At 42.6% G+C, this 20,675-nt stretch overlaps 1 protein-coding gene across 6 annotated transcripts in view; it reads left to right on the top strand.

Moving 5' to 3' along the window:
• The window catches only part of fcho2 (FCH and mu domain containing endocytic adaptor 2), a 103,976-nt gene that overhangs the window by 49,894 nt on the left and 33,407 nt on the right, over positions 1-20,675 (top strand). For all 6 annotated transcript variants that reach the window (XM_024397285.2, XM_024397287.2, XM_024397286.2 and 3 more), the window contains exons 9-15: positions 9,062-9,106; positions 9,434-9,506; positions 10,121-10,145; positions 10,400-10,456; positions 10,545-10,605; positions 10,833-11,008; positions 19,368-19,392. In XM_024397285.2, the coding sequence (XP_024253053.1) occupies positions 9,062-9,106; positions 9,434-9,506; positions 10,121-10,145; positions 10,400-10,456; positions 10,545-10,605; positions 10,833-11,008; positions 19,368-19,392 (462 nt within the window). The remainder of the gene's footprint in view (positions 1-9,061; positions 9,107-9,433; positions 9,507-10,120; positions 10,146-10,399; positions 10,457-10,544; positions 10,606-10,832; positions 11,009-19,367; positions 19,393-20,675) is intronic.

The following is a 20,675-nucleotide window of genomic DNA, read 5'->3' as shown; positions in this document are numbered from 1 at the left end:
AGACTATGTACAGCTGCAGCGATCGGTTAGCTGCTCAGATAGCAGATGTTTGAAGTTGGTGAGGGAGATAAAAGTCTCCAACTTCAGCGATTTTTGCAATTCGTTCCAGTCACAGGCAGCAGAGAACATGTTATTGTGTATGACTGGTGAAGCACTTCAGTGGTTAGGGGCAATTTTATATAATTTGTCTACTCCTTCAGTATGCCTGAATCTGACTGTGGATCAGTGGTTAGTTAGTTACTTACTCCTTCAATGTGGCTGAATCTGACCCTGTATCAGTGTCCGTTTATTAGAGGCCACTTCCTTGAAAGTAACTTTCTCGTCTTTAAGATGGATAGGGGCCTATGATAGGGAGTTAGCCAATGAGAGAGCAGTAATGAGAGGTTGTAAAAGGCCATCTGACTCAATATATGTAATCTGCTGTAAAGGTAGGTAGGTGATATTCCACTTAGCATGTGACACCATGCAAGCTGGGACAGTGGTCGGAGCGTTTACACACATGATAACTTGGATATATACTGTGTCGATGTGCAGGGGTACGAGGTAATTGAGGTAGATATGTACATATAGGTGGGTGAAGTCACTAGGCAACAGGATAGATAATAACAGCAACATATATGATGAGCCAAAGGAGTGAATGCAGATATTCCGGGTAGCTATTTGGTTAACTATTTAGCAGTCTTATGGCATGGGGGTAGAAACTGTTTAGGGTCCAGTGGATATTGACATCAATGTCGCTTGCCATGCGGTAGCAGAGAGAACAGTCTATAACTTGGTTGGCTGGAGTCTTTGACCATTTTCAGGGCCTTCCTTCCTTTTAGGGCCTTCCAATTTTTAGGGCCGTACGCACTATGTGGGGCCTTGCGGTCAGATGCAGCCAAGCGGTTGCCGTACCAAGCGGTGATGCAGTCAGTCAAGATTCTCTCAATGGTGCAGCTGTATAACTTTTTGAGGATCTGAAGGCCCATGCTAAATCTTTTCAGCCTCCTGAGGGGGAAGAGGCGTTTTTGTGCCTTCACGACTGTGTTGGTGTGTGTGGACCATGTTAATTCCTTAGTGATGTGGACACCGAGGAACTTGAAGCAACTACAGCCCCAACGATATGGATGGGGAGGCGTGCACGGCCCTCGGTTTCCTGAAGTCCTTGATCAGCTCCTTTGTCTTGCTGACATTGAGGGAGAGGTTGTTGTGGGCCTTCAAATGGACTGACCTCCTCCCTACAGGCTGTCTCATCATCGTTGGTGATAAGGCCTACCATCGTTGTGTTGTCAGCAAACTTAATGATGGTGTGTTACGTTTCCCAGCAAGAAAACCAAGTACTGTTGCTCAAACAAAAGAGGGTACTAACAAACATTAACTGACAACTACCAAAACGAAACAGGTGGGGTTTTAGGAGGGGTTATAAAAGACACTCTTGGGTGTGTCCACTGAAAGTTGCATAGCAGCAACAACAACTGGGACCTAAAAACACCCCCCCATGAGCACCCACTAAATGAGTAAAGGCAAACCAAAATGCAAACCAACACCAAACTTAAAGACAGGAAGCAAAACAAAAAAACAAAATAAGAAAAAAGGTTTGTCTAGAAATTTAAAAAAATAGGGAGAGCCAACTAAAGGTGTTAGTTAACCCTCCGCATCTCTCAAGACAATTGGAGCACTGGGCCAGCCACTCTTAAATAGCACCTGGGCTCGCACAGGTGAAACACCTTCCCACAAATGAGATGGCAAACAGCACAGGTGTAACATACAGTATACTGACTAACGAGGTGACACCAATAGATCCGCCCTACGTGCTAACAAACTATACGTGCTAAAGTCCAACTTCAAAACATGAATGGAAAAACCAAAGCTTGTAACAGTGTTGGAGCCGTGGCCCGTCAGGAAGTCCAGAATCCAGTTGCAAAGGGAGGTGTTCAGTCCTAGGGTCCTGAGCTTAGTGATGAGCTTGGAGGGCACTATGGTGTTGAACGCTGTGCTGTAGTCAATGAACAGCATTCTCATATAAGTGTGGGAGAGGGAAGTGTGGAGTGCAATAGAGATTGCGTCATCTGTTGATCTGTTGGGGAGGTATGCAAATTGGAGTGGGTCTAGGGTATCTGGGATGATTGTATTGATGTGAGACATGACAGGCTTTCAAAGCATTTCATGGCTACAGATGCGAGTGCTACGGAGTGGTAGTCATTTAGGCAGGTTACCTTGACGTTCTTGAGCACAAGGACTATGGTGGTCTGCTTGAAACATGTAGGTGTTACTCTGGTGGTCAGGGAGAGGTAAAAAATGTCAGTGAAGACACTTGCCAGCTGGTCAGCGCATGCTCTGAGTGCACGTCCTGGTAATCCATCTGGCTCTGTGGCCTTGTGAATGTTAACCTGTTTACTCACATTGGCTGCGGAGAGCAAGAACACAGTAGTCTGGAACAGCTGGTGCTCTTATGCATGGTTCAGTGTTGCTTGCCTCGAAGCAAGCATGTAAGGCATTTAGCTCGTCTGGTAGGCTTTTGTCACTGGGCAGCTTGCGGCTGCGTTTCCCTTTGTAATCCGTGATAGTTTGCAAGCCCTGCCACATTTGACGAGCATTAGAGCCGGATTCGATCTTAGTCCTGTATTGACGCTTTGCCTGTTTGGCTCGTCTGAGGTCGTAGCTGGATTTCTTATACGCGTCCGGATTAGTGTCCCACTCCTTGAAAGCGGCAGCTCTAGCCTTTAGCTCAGTGTCGATGTTGCCTGTAATTCATGGCTTCTGGTTGGGATATGTCCATACGGTCACTATGGGGACATCGTCGTCGATACACTTATTAATGATGCCGGTGACTGATGTGGTAAAACTCCTCAATGTTATCGGATGTATCCTGGAACATATTCCAGTCTGTGCTAGCGAAGCGGTCCAGTAACTTAGCATCCACTTCATCAGACCACTTCGGTATTGAGCGCATCACTGGTACTTTTCTGTTTTGCTTGTAAAGAAGAATCCAAAGGATGAGTTATGGTAAGATTTGCGAAAGGGAGGGCGAGGGTGAGCTTTATGCATTTCTGTGTGTGGAGTAAAGGTGATCAAGAGTTTTGTTGCACAGGTGACATGCTAGTAAAAATGAGAACTGAGTCCTGTTTCCCTGCATTAAAGTCACTGGCCACATGAAGCTCCACCTCTGGATGTGCATTTTCTTGTTTGCTTACGGCCCTATAAAGCTTGTTGTGTGCAGTATTAGTGCCACCATCGGTTTGTGGTGGTAAATAGACAGTTAAGAAAAGCAAATAGTATGGTCTGCATCTTATCATGAAGTATTCTAACCTGTGCGATCAAAGACTCTAGACTCCCTTAATATTAGAGATCGCACAACAGCTGTTGTTAAGAGCACACACACCCCTCTTTCTTACCTGAGGCAGCCGTCCGGTCTAGATGATTTATGGAAAAGGAACAGCGAGATGTATATTATCCATGTCCTTCATCCGAGAAACATAGAATATTACAGTACTTCAGGTCCTGTTGATAGGATAGTCTCGAGCGGAGCTCTTCCAGTTTGTTTTTTAGTGATTGTAAATTTGCCAATAGAATGAAGGGTGGAGGCGGTTTATTTGTTCGCCAACATAGTCTTGTCAGGATGCCGGCTCGTTTGCCTCTGGCGCCGTTGCTTTCTCTTTCGAGTGCCGGGGATTAGTTCCTGGTCCGGAGAAAGCAGAACATCCAGAGCTGCTGACTCATTGAAGTAGAAATTGTCATCCAAATCGAGGTTAGTGATCGCTGTTCTGCGGTTCAGAAGCTATTTTCGGTCATCGGAAATGATGACGGAGATATATACACACACACACACACACACACATACACACACACACACATTGCTGTGTTGAGGCTTAAGACTGAACTAAGCAGCCAGAACCAAGCTCTTCTGGAGGTCAGGAGCTCAACATTGGCTCTTGTGTAAACTACGACATGCTACAGTAATCAAGGGAAATCTCTCCAAATGGGGTAACTCCTTCTCCTTCTCTCTTGCTCGGTTGGTCTTGCACTCTCTCGCACTCTCGTCTGTGTAAAACCTTCCGTGTCAGGAGTTTATTAGATCCTAATCTTAAAGCCAATCATGGTAGGCCTAAAGAAAGTGGGTTGATTATCACATCCAGTGCCTTCGGGAAGTATTCAGACCCCATGACTTTTTCCACATTTTGTTACGTTACAGCCTTATTCTAAAATGGATTAAATAGATACAAATCCTTAGCAATCTACACACAATACCTCATAATGACAAAGCGAAAAACAGGATTTTAGAAATTTTTGCCTCTGGCAAATTGAGGCATAAAAATACTGTATTTACATACGTATTCAGACCCTTTGCTATGAGACTTGAAATTATTGACCTCAGGTGCATCCTGTTTCCATTGATCATTGTTGAGATGTTTCTACAACTTGATTGGAGTCCACCTGTGGTAAATTCAATTGATTGGACATTTGGAAAGGCACACACCTGTCTATTTTTATTTTATTTTTATTTTACCTTTATTTTACTAGGCAAGTCAGTTAAGAACAAATTCTTATTTTCAATGACGGCCTAGGAACAGTGGGTTAACTGCCTGTTCAGGGGCAGAACGACAGATTTGTACCTTGTCAGCTTGGGGATTCAAACTTGCAACCTTTCGGTTACTAGTCCAACGCTCTAACCACTAGGCTACCCTGCCGCCCCGGGTAGCCTAGTAAGGTCAGAGCAAAAAACAAACCTGGCCTCTGTCATTATTACATGGAAGAAGTTTGGAACGACCCAGATAGAACATCTCTATAGAGACCTTAAAATAGCTGTGCAGCAACGCTCACCATCCAACCTGACAGAGCTTGAGAGGATCTGCAGAGAAGAATGGGAGAAACTCCCCAAATACAGGTGTGCCAAGCTTGTAGCGTCATACCCAAGAAGACTCGAGCCTGTAATCGCTGCCAAAGGTGCTTCAGCAAAGTACTGAGTAAAAGGGTCTGAATACTTATTTAAATGTGATATTTCAGTTTTTATTTTGAATAAATTAGAAAACATTTCTGAATCTGTTTTTGCTTTGTCATTATGGGGTATTGTATGTGTATATTGATGAGGAGGGAAACTAATTAATCAATCTTAGAATAAGGCTGTAACCTAACAAAATTTGGAAAAAGTCAAGTTTCCTGAATACTTTCCCCAAGGCACTGTAAATATGGCAAGGATAATGGGGCATTATTCACATATTTACCTTTACACACCCTTCTCTCATCTCCATATTCATGAATAGCTTATGCCATCCTTTTGACTCCTGGTGAAGGAGTTATCTATGGTTACAGCCGATGTTGTGTTATGCATTGTGGCTTTCCCAGGGGCTTGCGCCACATCCTATCAGGTAGCCGACACAATGGGCCCAACTTGGGGTGTGTTTGTGTGTATACAAATGGTGACCCTTGACCTCTGTGTCCAGACGTGGCGTCTGGACAGCAGCGGCCTTCATTTTGTTTTGACAGCAGAATTAATTGAGGGCTGAAAACAGTTGTAAAATTCCTCCCCTTATCAAGCTGTTCATTAGAGATCGCACCGTGGCCTAGGCCGTGTCAGAAAAATAACCTGCCTGTCCCTTGATGAAATAGCTGAACGGATGGCCGGTCCAGTGCCTTTTAGAGAGAGGGAGCTTGAATAAACTTTCTACTGCGGAAACAATCCTAAAGTGACACGCTGCGAGGGTGGGTGGGGGGGTTCGCAGTGTTCACCGATATCCAGCTGAGCTGTCAACTGGCTGCTAGCCAGACACGCAACCCCTCCGCCCCTCTCCCTCTCTCCCCCTCTCCCCGCTCCGCTCCGAGCACCATATGAAGCATATGCAATTTAAAAAACCATTCTCCGCTCATGTGTGACTCGACTGCATGCTTCTTTCAAAGAGAGAAATAGAAAAGAAACCTCTTCCTCTATATAAACAAAGTCGTCTGTCTGTTTATGAAATGTTTAAACGGTTCCCAATGCCGCCTGTGCAGATTTAGGTAAGATTAGCGTGTCTAGTTTGTAGGTTTTTTGCTGTAGTCCATGTATGCGTAAATATTGTCAGATGCAATTTTAGGATGCTGTCAGCGAAAGGTTCCTGCATTGTTCTTGCTTTATTTCAGGCAATAGCCCTTTTGGTCAGTCATGCAATGTGGAGTAGCCTAAGTATAGGCTTTAAAAATGTTCTTTCAAATATGTTTATTATTCTCTTAGAATTGGTTACTATGGGGTGTTTGGCAATGGCAGCAGCTGTTTAATACTTTTGGAGATTATGGTAAATGTAAGTGTTCCTTCTTGGCTAAGTAAATATACCTGCTTCATGTCAGCACTGTGTGGATTAGGCATTGAGCAAGGGTCTCTCTCCTCTCTCTCTTTTCTCTCCTCTCCTCTCTCTCGTGAACTAGTTCCTGGATGAGCGTAGCGTTTGTGTTTTGATTGGAACGGAGCGCACACACAAACAGCAGTCACGTCAGTGTGTGTTAGCCGGCGGTGAAGAGCTAACGGTGGACGGTCTGATATTGCACAGTAGAGTAGATCGGTCATTGGTGAACTCTATCCACTTCACTTGGCGTGATGCGTGCCTCTCGTGACTCGCCGCTTCCATGCGCTTCTCCAAGCTCTGCGCGCCCTGAACAATGCGTCAATTCTGCCCGCGACTGACGTTCTCTGGGGAAGGCTGCATTGAACCGCTGTTGCCGTATATGTTTGACTAAAATATCATTAGCTTTGTTTTTTCAGGTCAAGGCATTTTGGTGCCATGGAAATAAAATCATGCCCAAGGCTGGTCTCCTCCCCTCTCTTCTTTCTCTTTCCATGGTCTGGTATAGGCTAGTAAACGCAGACTGTGTGTTGTGCATGAGCTTTTAAGAAGATAACTACAAAGGAAAATGCCCAAAAAGGCACTTGGAACGGATCTGTGTTCTGATGAGTAGGCTGTGTAGACACGGAATCCCAACATTGCTTTATCAACGGACGGAATAGATAACAACATGAATAAAATCATAGTTATTCCACCTACTATAGACTATACCACTTTAATCTTATGTTAATAGGAATTCATTTATTGTTCATAGATTACTCCTCTAAAAAAATTCAGTAAAACAAGGTAAAAGTCACCATTTCACACTAGCTTTTGACTGTCTGACTTGTTATTGTGCCAACGTCATATGGGGCCTTGTACTATTGACACGCACATTCATCGTGAGTGTTGCTTTTCCCCACAGCTTTTATTTATTTTTATTCAACCTTTTTTTTTTAACTAGTCAAGTCAGTTAAGAACAAATTCTTATTTACAATGACGGCCTACCCCGGCCAAACCCAGACGACGCTGGTCCAATTGTGCGCCGCTCTACGTGACTCCCAATTACGGCCGGTTGTGATACAGCCTGGATTTGAACCAGGGTCTGTAGTGACTCCTCTAGCATAGAGATACTAGAGGCATTTTCTCAAGACTCGTGGCATTCCAAGTGCAAGAGCTCAGAGGTAAATATGCATAATTGATTAACATTAAATTAAGCAAGATCTTTGTTGTTTTTCGCAGGGGGTTTTCTTATTCATTTATGTATGATTTTTAATATATTAGTTTATTTTTGTAAATCAAGTTCGGCTCCAAATTACATCAAGGTCATTCCTCCAAGCAGACTTGACCTTTTTGTTAAAAAAATAAAAAAAACATGTCTACTTATTGAATTATCACTATATGCATTATCATTGGTTTGTGAAGACTGAGATGGAGCCAACTCACAAGCTCTGTGTGTTTTAGTGTGTGCGTGCGCTCTCGCTTACGGGAAGGGCAGATCAGGACCCTGTCTGCCCTCTAGGATCAGCATGGACAATTTACTGTGTGTGTGTGTGTGTGTGTGTGTGTGTGTGTGTGTGTGTCTGACCGGATGCTGTCTGTTCCTGCCAAGCTGTGTGTGTGTGGGCGACATTCACAACACTGCCAGCAGAGGGTCATTCACCACGGGCTCGCACAACTACCGTATAACCATGTGACCGACGGTTATGGATGAAGACTGTCATGAAAATACAATTTAACCGTTTAAATTGCTGTTTTTGTGGAGCAAACTGCTGACTGAATAGCGGACAGCCGGGCATTCATTCAGTTGAGTCCGTTTCTGTCTGTAACATGGACTCTTAACAACTTATTGAAACTTTGTTGCAACTTGCGAAAACAAGCAAGTTGTTGTCGGTTGCCTAGGCAACACCCCCCACAATGTAGCAGCAGGGCATGGACGTTCTAAACCTGGCAATTTGACTGGTAAACTCGTGTACACTTGCAATGGCTGCCTGGTATTGTCATGTAATAATTTTCATGGTGTTGTAGAATGTTCATTCAAATGATGTTAACTGATGTGGCTCATGCAATGGATTTCATTTTTATGTCAGTTGAGTTTAATCCACAAATCACGGCACATTGATGGGTGCACTTCCTGCTTTTACTTCCTATGGGTACACTCGCAATGACCACTAGTCTACCCGTTTTGCCATCATTGACTTGAATGAGGATGCCCATTCTATTAATTATATTTCTTTGTCAGCACATGAAGTCCAGAGAGGAGAAAATGTGCGTTAAAAAAATATATGTTTTGCTGTATGAGCGGTTATTACAATGACAGCGGTCATTTGGCTGGACAGTTACCGTCATCCAAAATTCCATGACCGTCACAGCCCTGCATTCACCTCTTAAATGCCAAATTAACCTAACTTATTGTTTCTGTCTTATCAGGAGACTCTAGAGAAGGGATTATTCATCATTCAAAACTGCAAACATTTCTCTCCAACCCATCGCAAAAATGGGTAAAATTGCATGAAATCGGTAATAAAATTGCTAAATATTCTCTCCGCCCCATGGCAAAAAGTGTAGAATTGCAGCAAACTTTCTTTAAAACTAGCACATTTTCTCTACGCCCCATGGCAAAATGCATAAAATCGCTGGAAATGAACTCTTAAACGTATTTCACTTCGTTCCCCTAAAAGGCTAGGACCCGCTCTGACTGCATGTGTGGGTCAGGATGTGGGTAAGCAGACCTGCGAGCCACTGCAGCCCCTCTAAATGAACCTAAATTATTGTTTCTGTCTTATCAGGTCCTATTGAGTTTGAGGAGTGCAACACTGCCATCGCCACTGAAGGTAAGTCTCACACACACTCTGCTTTTCTATAGTCTATTCCCACCTCAATGAAACAAGCAAACCAACCGAGAACTGGATGAAAATCTGAAATAAATGTGAAAAGTCAGACTTTATATTTAGCAAATAAATGTTGGTAACACTTAAAGTCTAGATGTTTTAAGTTGTCTGACCTCTTCCCAGCTCAATTGTGATAAATCTGAAGAATTATGAGTGTTTCTAAAAGGTGACGATTTATCACTTTTTTTTAAGTTTCGAGTTTGTCACTCATATTTGTCAAAACAAATACATTTGTTCAGTCTCACACGCACTCCTTTGGTTTGTTTCTAGGAGCCAAACCCAGAAAGAGAAAAACATATGCGTTCCCTGGCCGCCGGAAAGACAACAAGGACACAGACTCCACGTGAGTGTACAGTTTCTACTTTTACACTTTGAAAAGTATTTATCAAGGATTTGTAAGTCGTTTTTATACTGTTAGTTATGTACTTTCCACTGTCTGGGAATAGGATGGGATGGCTTTTAACTGAATGATTCTGTTTCAAATGATCCAAGATAAATTAAAATGATCTTGCTTTTTTATGGTGGTGTCCTGCAGACCCAGGTTCGACTATTTCAAATATCTCAAGTAGTTTCACATTTCGAAATACATATTCAGATAGAATTTGAAAATGCTCATGCGCGGACTCAAATACACTCCCATGTATTTGAAAATAGTATTTGAAATAAGTATATGAAAACTCTTTGAAATAGTAGGCTATTTATAGGATATGATTAGAAAATATGTTTAAATACTTCCAATAGAAGTAGTTGATTTGGCCAAGTTATTTGAAAAATACACAGAAAATACGAATTTAAATAACAAATAATCAAATACTCATGTAACCCAGGTTTGGTGTCCTGATAGATGATACTCCTTTAACTTCGTTGGACTCCATGATAAAATGTTTAACTTTTATGACCATGGCTTTTTTATGAGTATGAAACTACTCTTTGTTGTTTCTTTTGGCATGTTCTCAGGGAGTCAACAGAAGTTGAAGCTGCTGTGAGTACCCTTTAGTTACATACTTTAAAATGGAATTTATTTGAATGACGTTAATTCAATAGTATGTATGATACTGTGTTATTATACTAGTGAATTATTTTGTAGTGTTGTCATCATGCAATAGTATTGCAAACATTTGTCAATTATTGTAGAAATTGTCAAAGTAATGAAATTTGTTGAAGTTATAGTAATCCTCTCGCTCTCTGCCTCTCTCGCTCTCTGCCTGTCCCTCACTCTTCTTCCCTGGGCTGTAGAATAATGCCAACGGAGCTCCTCCTGGGTACTATGGCACCATAGACTTCCAGAACGCTGTGAGTGTCACACACACACACTAACAGCAAAATACCACAGCAAGTTATGTGCATTAAATGACACAATATTTTGTCGTGTCTCTTCTAGAATGTCCCCACGGTTGACGAAGATGGCTTCTGTATCAGACCGGAAGACCGCAACGAAAATGATATCCTCCAACACTCCTCAATGCTTTACACTGTTCAAAAACTCTTTGAATTCAAACGCATCTTATCATTCCTTCTTGCACCGATCCCATTCTAATAAGCATTCAATAAGATGTACCTGTTGGTTTCATGTTACCGTATCCCCATGAAGCCACTATATTGCCATAGAGCCACTAATCAGTCTGGCTGTGTGTTATGTTCTGTTCTGCTCCTTAACCGTGTGTTCCACATGCCAAAGAGAACTCGTTCTATTCATCGAGTGACTCGGAGGATGAGGATGAACCCAGGAAGTTCCGCGTGGAGATCAAGCCGGTGGCGCCCAACAACGGGACGCACCAGAGCCGAGCCACCATCGACGAACTCAAGGCCTCCATCGGAAACATCAGCCTGTCGCCACCAACCACGGTACGTCAATTCTGTTGTCTTTACAACTTAATTTGATAGAAACCTGTTGCTCCACAGTTCTGTCAGAGATTCCACACACATATTGTAGACAGTCACAAACGTGTTGGTCTTCTGTAGCTCAGTTGGTGGCGACAGCATGGTGCTTGCAATGTCAGAATAGTGGGTTCGATACCTGGGACCACCCGTAGGTAAAATGTATGCACTCATGGCTAAGTTGCTTTGGATAAAAGCATTTGCTTAATGGTGACATTATTATTATTATATATTACAATATATTATAATCACATTTTATTTGTCACATGCGGCGAAGACAACAGGTGCCGACCTTACCGTGAAATGCTTACTTACAACACCTTAACCAACGATCCAGTTCAAGAAATAGAGTTAAGAAAATATTTACTAAATAAACTAAAGTTAAAAATAAATAAAAAGTAACACAATAAAATAACAACGAGGCTGTATACAGGAGGTACCGAGTCAATGGGGGGGGGGGGTCAATGTAAATAGCCCGGGTGGCCATTTGATTATGTATCAGTCAATAATGAAGGAGTCCTCCATACTTGAATACTTTGAAAAGACCAAGAAAGTGATTTGGGATAAAGGAGATCCTATATCCTACAATGTTAAGACCAAGAAAGTGATATACAGTACTACCATTATCACTTTAGGCATGTACATACAAAACAAATTTATTCTGATCTATATCCTATCTAACTCCATAAGATGTTTCCTCTGTACACTTCATCTGGACCCATTCACTGACCTTAGTATTTTTGCCTGTCTGAGGAGCAGTACAGTTTCTGTCCGTCTGTCCGTCTGTCTGTCCCATCTCCTCTCTAACACTAGGGGGCAACAGTACATTGTATTTCACCTGTAAGTTCTGCGACACGGGTACTTATCAAAAAGCTCTCCTTCTGACAAACATTATTAGACAGTCACTGTATCATTCATATTTGAAAGTCGTTCCTGAGGTATTCCATTCTTCCTGTTTGGGCCATTGTCTCTGTTCTCTAAGATGAGTCACTAGAGATACCTGTTTTTTTCACCCCATCTGCCGATGTCACACTTCTCCATCTGTGTTGAAAGATAGAGCTAGAGGTGGTGTTCTCCGTATTTTATGACCCCCACCCCACAAGCGCCTTGGGACTTGTCTGAAGTCAGTCCTGCCGATCTGTCAACTTCTTTCTGTAGCGTCCGAACAGTTTGGGCTACACACTATACCCCTCTGTGGAAAGGTGCGTATCAGTTGTACGTATTACAACGTATCAGTTGTTTTTCTCTACGATGCCCACAGGCCTGACTAGACTCAATTGAAGGTCTCCCGGTTCCAGTTTTTTTTTTTTTAAATATGGAAGTAGTGTGTTTATATATGGAGACCCTAAGGGGTTAAATATATGTTGTTGTTTTTTTTTATGTTTCCTGATCTTTCTTATATCTCTCAGATATAGGACAGACACTTCAGAACAAACTTCCTTTAGATTTTTTAGGGGGTGCTATCTGTTACATGTAGTGAATCTGTTATTCAGTGCATTTGTATGGGCTAATAGCAACATGATCTTTGGTATAGCATTCTTAAAACAATTCCATATAGCTTAGACAAGGCTTAAACTGTTTAGTGCCAAAAATAAAGGGTTAACACTTTGATGTGTGTTTGTACGCTCAAACCGGTGTGATTAGAATGCTTATTTAGAACGTCCACTTACGATTGACGCAACAGTCAGTGTTTGAGCTGGCCATACTGTTTTTTTCACAGAAACATTTTGCACAGAGAGTCTTTACAATGTTGTTTCCTCAATGTGAGCCGTTTATTTTTGGATGCAATGTTCAGACATTCACAGAAGTAGCGACAGCATAACACAATTAGTCGTAGCGCTGGGGAAAGAGTGACCTAACACAGGCGGTCATATTTAGCTAACTCTCTGGTGACCTCACCAGTGATCGAAATAATTTTGTAAACCACTCTTTTTTTTTTTTGTGTAGTTGTGTTTGCTGCCATGTTTGTTTTTTCGTGTCAACCAAAGATTAGAAGTTACAAGATGAGTTGGGTCTGTTTACAGTATGCATGTTGAAGGGGGTTTGTCGTCTACCATCATTCACTTCCATCATTCATTCAGTTTACTTGAATGTTGAGTGAAGCATCCTTTCACCTCATTTTGTTATAACATCTTTGGCCAGATTGCATTGCAAACATGGCACCACACATAGCTGGCAATTAACTTAGCATTAGCTCATCATAATCAGTACAACCTTCAAAAAAGTATTTTACACACATCATACAGTATGTGTCCATTACAATCTATGCAAAATCGGAATGCATGACTTGTCACCAGTACTTGAAAATATGTGAATAAAACCGTAAACACATTATGCTCCATACATTCATACGGTGTGCTACAGAAGAAATGTCAACACAATGTTGACGAGTTCATTAGAACGTGCGTTGAAGATGTCGTTCCCATAGCAACGATTAAAACATTCCCTAACCAGAAACCGTGGATTGATGGCAGCATTCGTGTGAAACTGAAGGCACGAACCACTGCTTTTAATCAGGGCAAGGTGTCTGGTAACATGACTGAATACAAACAGTGCAGCTATTCCCTCCGCAAGGCTATCAAACAAGCTAAGCGCCAGTACAGAGACAAAGTAGAATCTCAATTCAACGGCTCAGACACAAGAGGCATGTGGCAGGGTCTACAGTCAATCACGGACTACAGGAAGAAACCCAGCCCAGTCACGGACCAGGATGTCTTGCTCCCAGGCAGACTAAATAACTTTTTGCCCGCTTTGAGGACAATACAGTGCCACTGACACGGCCTGCAACGGAAACATGCGGTCTCTCCTTCACTGCAGCCGAAGTGAGTAAGACATTTAAACGTGTTAACCCTCGCAAGGCTGCAGGCCCAGACGGCATCCCCAGCCGCGCCCTCAGAGCATGCGCAGACCAGCTGGCCGGTGTGTTTACGGACATATTCAATCAATCCCTATACCAGTCTGCTGTTCCCACATGCTTCAAGAGGGCCACCATTGTTCCTGTTCCCAAGAAAGCTAAGGTAACTGAGCTAAACGACTACCGCCCCGTAGCACTCACATCCGTCATCATGAAGTGCTTTGAGAGACTAGTCAAGGACCATATCACCTCCACCCTACCTGACACCCTTGACCCACTCCAATTTGCTTACCGCCCAAATAGGTCCATAGACGATGCAATCTCAACCACACTGCACACTGCCCTAACCCATCTGGACAAGAGGAATACCTATGTGAGAATGCTGTTCATCGACTACAGCTCGGCATTCAACACCATAGTACCCTCCAAGCTCGTCATCAAGCTCGAGACCCTGGGTCTCGACCCCGCCCTGTGCAACTGGGTACTGGACTTCCTGACGGGCCGCCCCCAGGTGGTGAGGGTAGGCAACAACATCTCCTCCCCGCTGATCCTCAACACTGGGGCCCCACAAGGGTGCGTTCTGAGCCCTCTCCTGTACTCCCTGTTCACCCACGACTGCGTGGCCATGCACGCTCCAACTCAATCATCAAGTTTGCGGACGACACAACAGTGGTAGGCTTGATTACCAACAACGACGAGACGGCCTACAGGGAGGAGGTGAGGGCCCTCGGAGTGTGGTGTCAGGAAAATAACCTCACACTCAACGTCAACAAAACTAAGGAGATGATTGTGGACTTCAGGAAACAGCAGAGGGAACACCCCCATCCACATCGATGGAACAGTAGTGGAGAGGGTAGCAAGTTTTAAGTTCCTCGGCATACACATCACAGACAAACTGAATTGGTCCACTCACACAGACAGCATCGTGAGGAAGGCGCAGCAGCGCCTCTTCAACCTCAGGAGGCTGAAGAAATTCGGCTTGTCACCAAAAGCACTCACAAACTTCTACAGATGCACAATCGAGAGCATCCTGGCGGGCTGTATCACCGCCTGGTATGGCAACTGCACCGCCCTCAACCGTAAGGCTCTCCAGAGGGTAGTGAGGTCTGCACAACGCATCACCGGGGGCAAACTACCTGCCCTCCAGGACACCTACACCACCCGATGCTACAGGAAGGCCATAAAGATCATCAAGGACATCAACCACCCGAGCCACTGCCTGTTCACCCCGCTGTCATCCAGAAGGCGAGGTCAGTACAGGTGCATCAAAGCTGGGACCGAGAGACTGAAAAACAGCTTCTATCTCAAGGCCATCAGACTGTTAAACAGCCACCACTAACATTGAGTGGCTACTGCCAACACACTGTCAATGACACTGACTCTACTCCAGCCACTTTAATCATGGGAATTGATGGGAAATGATGTAAATATATCACTAGCCACTTTAAAACAATGCTACCTTATATAATGTTACTTACCCTACATTGTTCATCTCATATGCATATGTTGATACGGTACTCTATATCATCGACTGCATCCTTATGTAATACATGTATCATTAGCCACTTTAACTATGCCACTTGGTTTACATACTTATCTCATATGTATATACTGTACTCGATATCATCTACTGTATCTTGCCTATGCTGCTCTGTACCATCACTCATTCATATATCCTTTTGTACATATTCTTTATCCCCTTACACTGTGTATATAAGACAGTAGTTTTTTTGGAATTGTTAGTTAGATTACTTGCTCGTTATTACTGCATTGTCGGAACTAGAAGCACAAGCATTTCGCTACACTCGCATTAACATCTGCTAACCATGTGTATGTGACAAATAAAATTTGATTTGATTTGATTTGAATGTTCAGAAACTATAATGATAACGTAATAAGGCACTTTAATAGGAACGCACACGTCCAAAGTTATTTATTAGCAGTGAAAGCAATGCGGGTGCCAGCCGGAAAATGTGCCAGGGAGGAAAAAGTTTGTGCTTGATCTCTTGTCGAAGAGAGAAGTTTGTCCGGCTCAGTAAAACCTCAAAGGTAAATTTTCCTCAACAGTGAAATGGGCTACTTCTATGTGAATTAATGAGGAGGCGGAACACACCTCAATTCAAACTGTTGTTAGAAAATAAAACTTGTTAGAAAATAATTTGAAATTGGTTAGTTGAAACGTAGCCTATAGGCAGCGTGCCTTGGTTTGAATGCAGCGTGGGTTAACTGTCCTGTTGCGTAACAATCACATTTTGGAACAGTGAGTGCATTCTGACATCACGCACATAAAAAGAAAAACTCACGCTGGGGACGACCGTTAGAGATATTTGGAACTCACGCGTGGAAAGGTTAAATACATTTTTTAAAATAAACGTTTCCTGATCTTTCTTCCATCTCTCAGATATTGGACAGTCACTTCAGAACTTACTTCCTTTTTAGATTTTTGGTGAATCTGTTATTCAATGCATTTGTATGGGCTAATAGCAGCAAGGCCAAACATCATTTTAATCAAATGTTTTTGTATATATTTTTTAATACTTCAAAGAGTCTTAAAATTCAAAATCAAAGAGCTAAATAATCCTTGGTATGACTTTCTTAAAACAATTCCATCTAGCTTCCATCTAGCGCCCCCCCCCGGGCTTAGACGGCAGCAGGGATGCCGCTTCTGTATAGTTAGTTGCGTGGTGTTACACAGTAGAGTCAGTAGACAAACACACACCACTTCACCCTGCTGTCACATCATGGCATGGCATGGGATAGGAGGCGCTGGCATGCAGAGACTGTCAGAGCTGCACTGCACGCAAAGCCTGGCCTGACCTTTGACCTTTCTGCCTGGAGTTGAGCTCTCCGTTCAACCTTAACTGACTAGCCATAAAATCTCTCAATGTCTGAGCCTCTGTCTCTCTCTCTGTCTTTCTCTACCTGCCTGCTCAGGTTGGAATTAGCGCCTGCCATTAAACTTCACTACTATGTGCGTGTTTGTGTCCGGTAGGGGGCACGCTCAGTGTGCTGATTCTAAAAGAGGTCGTGTGTGTCCCCCCCCTCCCCATATCAGCGAGAGGAGTCCTACTGCTCACTAAACAACTGTCACAGAATCTCTCTCTATCATTTTCTCATTCACTCTGCCACGCTCTCTTTATCTCTCTCTCTATTGGTCTTTTGCACTCTTGTTTTATTAGGGTCATTTTGCTTCTTGGTTTGGACATTACTTGTATGTGATTATTTATGCACACTTTATAGGGTTTAGTCGCCCATTAAATGTGACAAAGTGTGTAGAAATGTTTTTCCAGGTATGTTTTATTCATACAGTTTGTTTTAAACAGAGTGATTCCACTTTGGCGAAAATTCCTAAATTTATGGATAATTTATTGATGTTTTCTAAGCATTAAGGAGTATCTTGAGGAAAAACATTCTATGGCTTTTCCACGGCCTGAACCTCTGACTTGGTTCGTTACAAATAATATTTTCTCAGTCCAACGACAGAAAACAGCAACCTACTGTTTCTTTTTTTTCTACTTTGTCTTTCAGCTAAATACTGGACTATTCCCTCCATGTTTTCTCTTTTATTGATACCTCCTTTAAATCTCTTCACCATTTTTTCCCCACTTTAATGTTGAAGGAAATGTTCTGTGCTCAAAGTTCTTAAGTTAAAAAAATCTAGGTGACGAGACGAACATTGCATCATCTGGTGTGAATTATTGAAGACACTTTCCTTTTTCTTCTTCCTCCCCATTCGTTGCTGTTCGTCTTTCTCCCGGTACACTTCTGTGCTTTTTGTTCCTTTATTGAAACCACAGTTGGAAGCCGGAATGGTGTGTGCCTGTGTATAGAAGTCTTGATAAGGTGTTTGTGTGTGTGTGTGTGTGTGTGTGTGTGTGTGGAGATCTGTAGCGTTTGTGTTGCTCGCTACAGCTGTGATTGAACCCATTTGCTGCTTAGTGCCTGTGGGACTAAACCCTGACCTCACAGCGCTATGGTGGTTTAACGCTTTAGCTGCGTCCCTCTAAACCCCCTTCTGGTTCTCTTCTTCTCCCTCTTCCCTTTTTCCCCTCTCCTTATCTTTTTCAGTGTGTGAATAAAGGCTTTATTGGGATTGATGATCTTAGTTTCCATTGGGTCACACAAAAGTACATGCAGATCTTCTGTTGGTTGCCACGACAACTGGTTTATGTCCTCTGTTAGGGAGCTAGACTAGCAGTGTCGGTCTGTCTGTCTCTCCCTCTGTGTGTAGTACCTGATTGATCACAGTGCAGGGTTAGATACTGTGTCCTGTCTGTTCTGTGCAGCTGAATCCTTCCCCCTAGGTTTAATGTGTTATGTGTGTTTGAGGCTTAATCCCGTGATTTACTGTCTTTTAACACTGGTGTGAAAAAAGTTAATAAAGTTTCCATGTATCAATTACATAGTGTACAAAACATTAAGGACACCTGCTCTTTCCATGACAGACTGACCAGGTGAATCCAGGTGAAAGCTATGATCCCTTATACATGTCACTTGTTAAATCCTTTGCAATCAGTATAGAAGGTAGATGAAGGGGAGGAGATGGGTTAAAGATGGATTTTTAAGCCTTGAGACAGTTGAGACATGGATTGTGTATGTGTGCCATTCAGAGGAAGAATGGGCAAGACAAAAGATTTACACAATGTGCCTTTTAACAGGGTATGGTAATAGGTGCCAGATGCACCAGTTGGTGTCAAGAACTGCAACGCTGCTGGGTTTTTCACACTCAACAGTCTCCCATGTGTATCAAAAATGGTCCACCACTCAAAGGACATCCAGCCAACTTGACACAACTGTGGGAAGCGTTGGAGTCAACATGGGCCAACATCCCTAAAGAACGCTTTCGACACCTTGTAGAGTCCGTGCCCCGACAAATTGAGGCTGTTCTGAGAGGGGGAAGGGGGCATTCAAATCAATATTAGGAAGGTGTCCTTAATGTTTTGTATACTCAGTGTATACTCTTAACCGTTTGGGACAATTTGGGGGTCTTGCGAGTACCGTGTCACCACTGATAAATATAGCCTGTACCGCACATCTCTGTTTTTAGGAAGTATTATTCAGAAAGTAAGTTATTACTCAAGTGTTGATTCTTGAAGAGCAATACATTGAGGAACTTTGTGCTGTCATTTTAAGTAGGTCTAGTTTCAGTCCCTGTAAACAGGCATAAGTGAATTGACACCTGCTCTGCTCAATATCTGTCCTAAGGCTAGGCAGTACTTAAGCCACGTCTTAAAATTATTTATAGTCTGTGATAATGACATCTAAGTACGGATGCTTTTCAAGCACATTCCAGATACAAACATGTTTTACATACGTTACGGTATCCACTTCAAATGTACTTTCCCTGATCTTTGGTTTGTTCTGGATTTGCTAGGGAGTCTTTTTTTGTTGTTGTGGAGAATGAGGGCTGAAGTTCAGTGTGTGTGTGTAACTTATCCGTGCTGTAGTTAATTAGTGTGTTTATATTCTCAGGGTCAGATGCGACGGAATCAATCCAGTGAGTATTTTATTTTACACTCCTCTCTCTCTGTGATTCTCTCTCTCTCTTTCCTCCTCTTCTGTGGCTGCGACCAGGGGGGCTACCATTTGACTTTTCAACTTCATTTTTCTTAGCTCTGTCATTTTTGAAGAGGTTCGCTCTTTTTTTTCTCCCAAAATCTAGCGACCTCGCCAAAACCAACACATCCCCAGCGAAAGTAAACATAGTTTGTTTTTTATGTGTGTATTTGAGAAATGACTTCCATTCCCCCTCTAAGCTACGAGTAAGATGAATTGCTTAATTGCATGTTTCTGTTTTGCATGTCAGAAATTATATTTTTCCTCCTGCGCTTTGGCAACAATTTTGTATATTTTCCTACGTTTGATTTTCTGCTTGGACAAATTAGTGCTTGAACAAGTTAATTAATTTTCTATGGAGGAATGCAACAAGTCACGTAGTCTCAAACTGTGAACTCACTATGAAGTATTAGTGGGGGTTAGCAAGTAAAGAATGAAGAAAGAATAATATATTAAGTATATTATTTATACACACAATACATGTACTGTATACATTGTTCAAACCCCTTGACTTAGTCCACATTTTGTTGTTACAGCCTGAATTCAAAATGTTATAAATATATTTTTAAATATCTCACCCATCTGCACACAATACCCCATAATGACAAAGTGAAAACATGTTCTTAGAAATGTGTTCTTTTTTTTCTTATTTTTTTTAATGAAATACAGAAATCTCATTTACATAAGTATTCACGCCCCTTTTCTATGACACTCCAAATTGAGCTCAGGTGCATCCAATTTCCTTTGATAATCCTTACAACTTGATTGAAGTCCACCTGTGGCCAATTCAATTGTTTGGACATGATTTAAAAAGAAACACACCTGTCTATATAAGGTACCACAGTTGACAGTGCATGTCAAAGCAGAAACTACACAATGAAGTCCAAGGACTGGCTGTAGATCTCCTAGATATATCTGGGGAAGGGTATGAAGCAATTGAAAAAATATGGAACTACCCAGACCCTGCTAGAGCTGGCCGTCTGACCAAACTGAGCAACGGCGAAAGAACAACCTTGGTCAGGGAGGTGACCAAGAACCCAATGACCACTCTGACAGAACTACAGAATTCCTTGGCTGAGATGGGAGAACCTGCTAGAAGGACAACAGTATAGCACTTCACCATTCTGGGCCATATGGGAGAGTGGCAAGATGGAAGCCACTCCTAAGAAAAAGGCACACGTCAGCACGCCTGGAGTTTGCAAAAATGCACGTCAAAGACTCTGA

The sequence above is a fragment of the Oncorhynchus tshawytscha genome, linkage group LG33 (genome assembly GCF_018296145.1).
Source record: "Oncorhynchus tshawytscha isolate Ot180627B linkage group LG33, Otsh_v2.0, whole genome shotgun sequence".
NCBI classification, from domain to species: Eukaryota; Metazoa; Chordata; class Actinopteri; order Salmoniformes; family Salmonidae; genus Oncorhynchus; species Oncorhynchus tshawytscha.
Note: the sequence above shows the minus strand (reverse complement) of the source record. Positions and strands in the feature narration are given on the sequence as shown.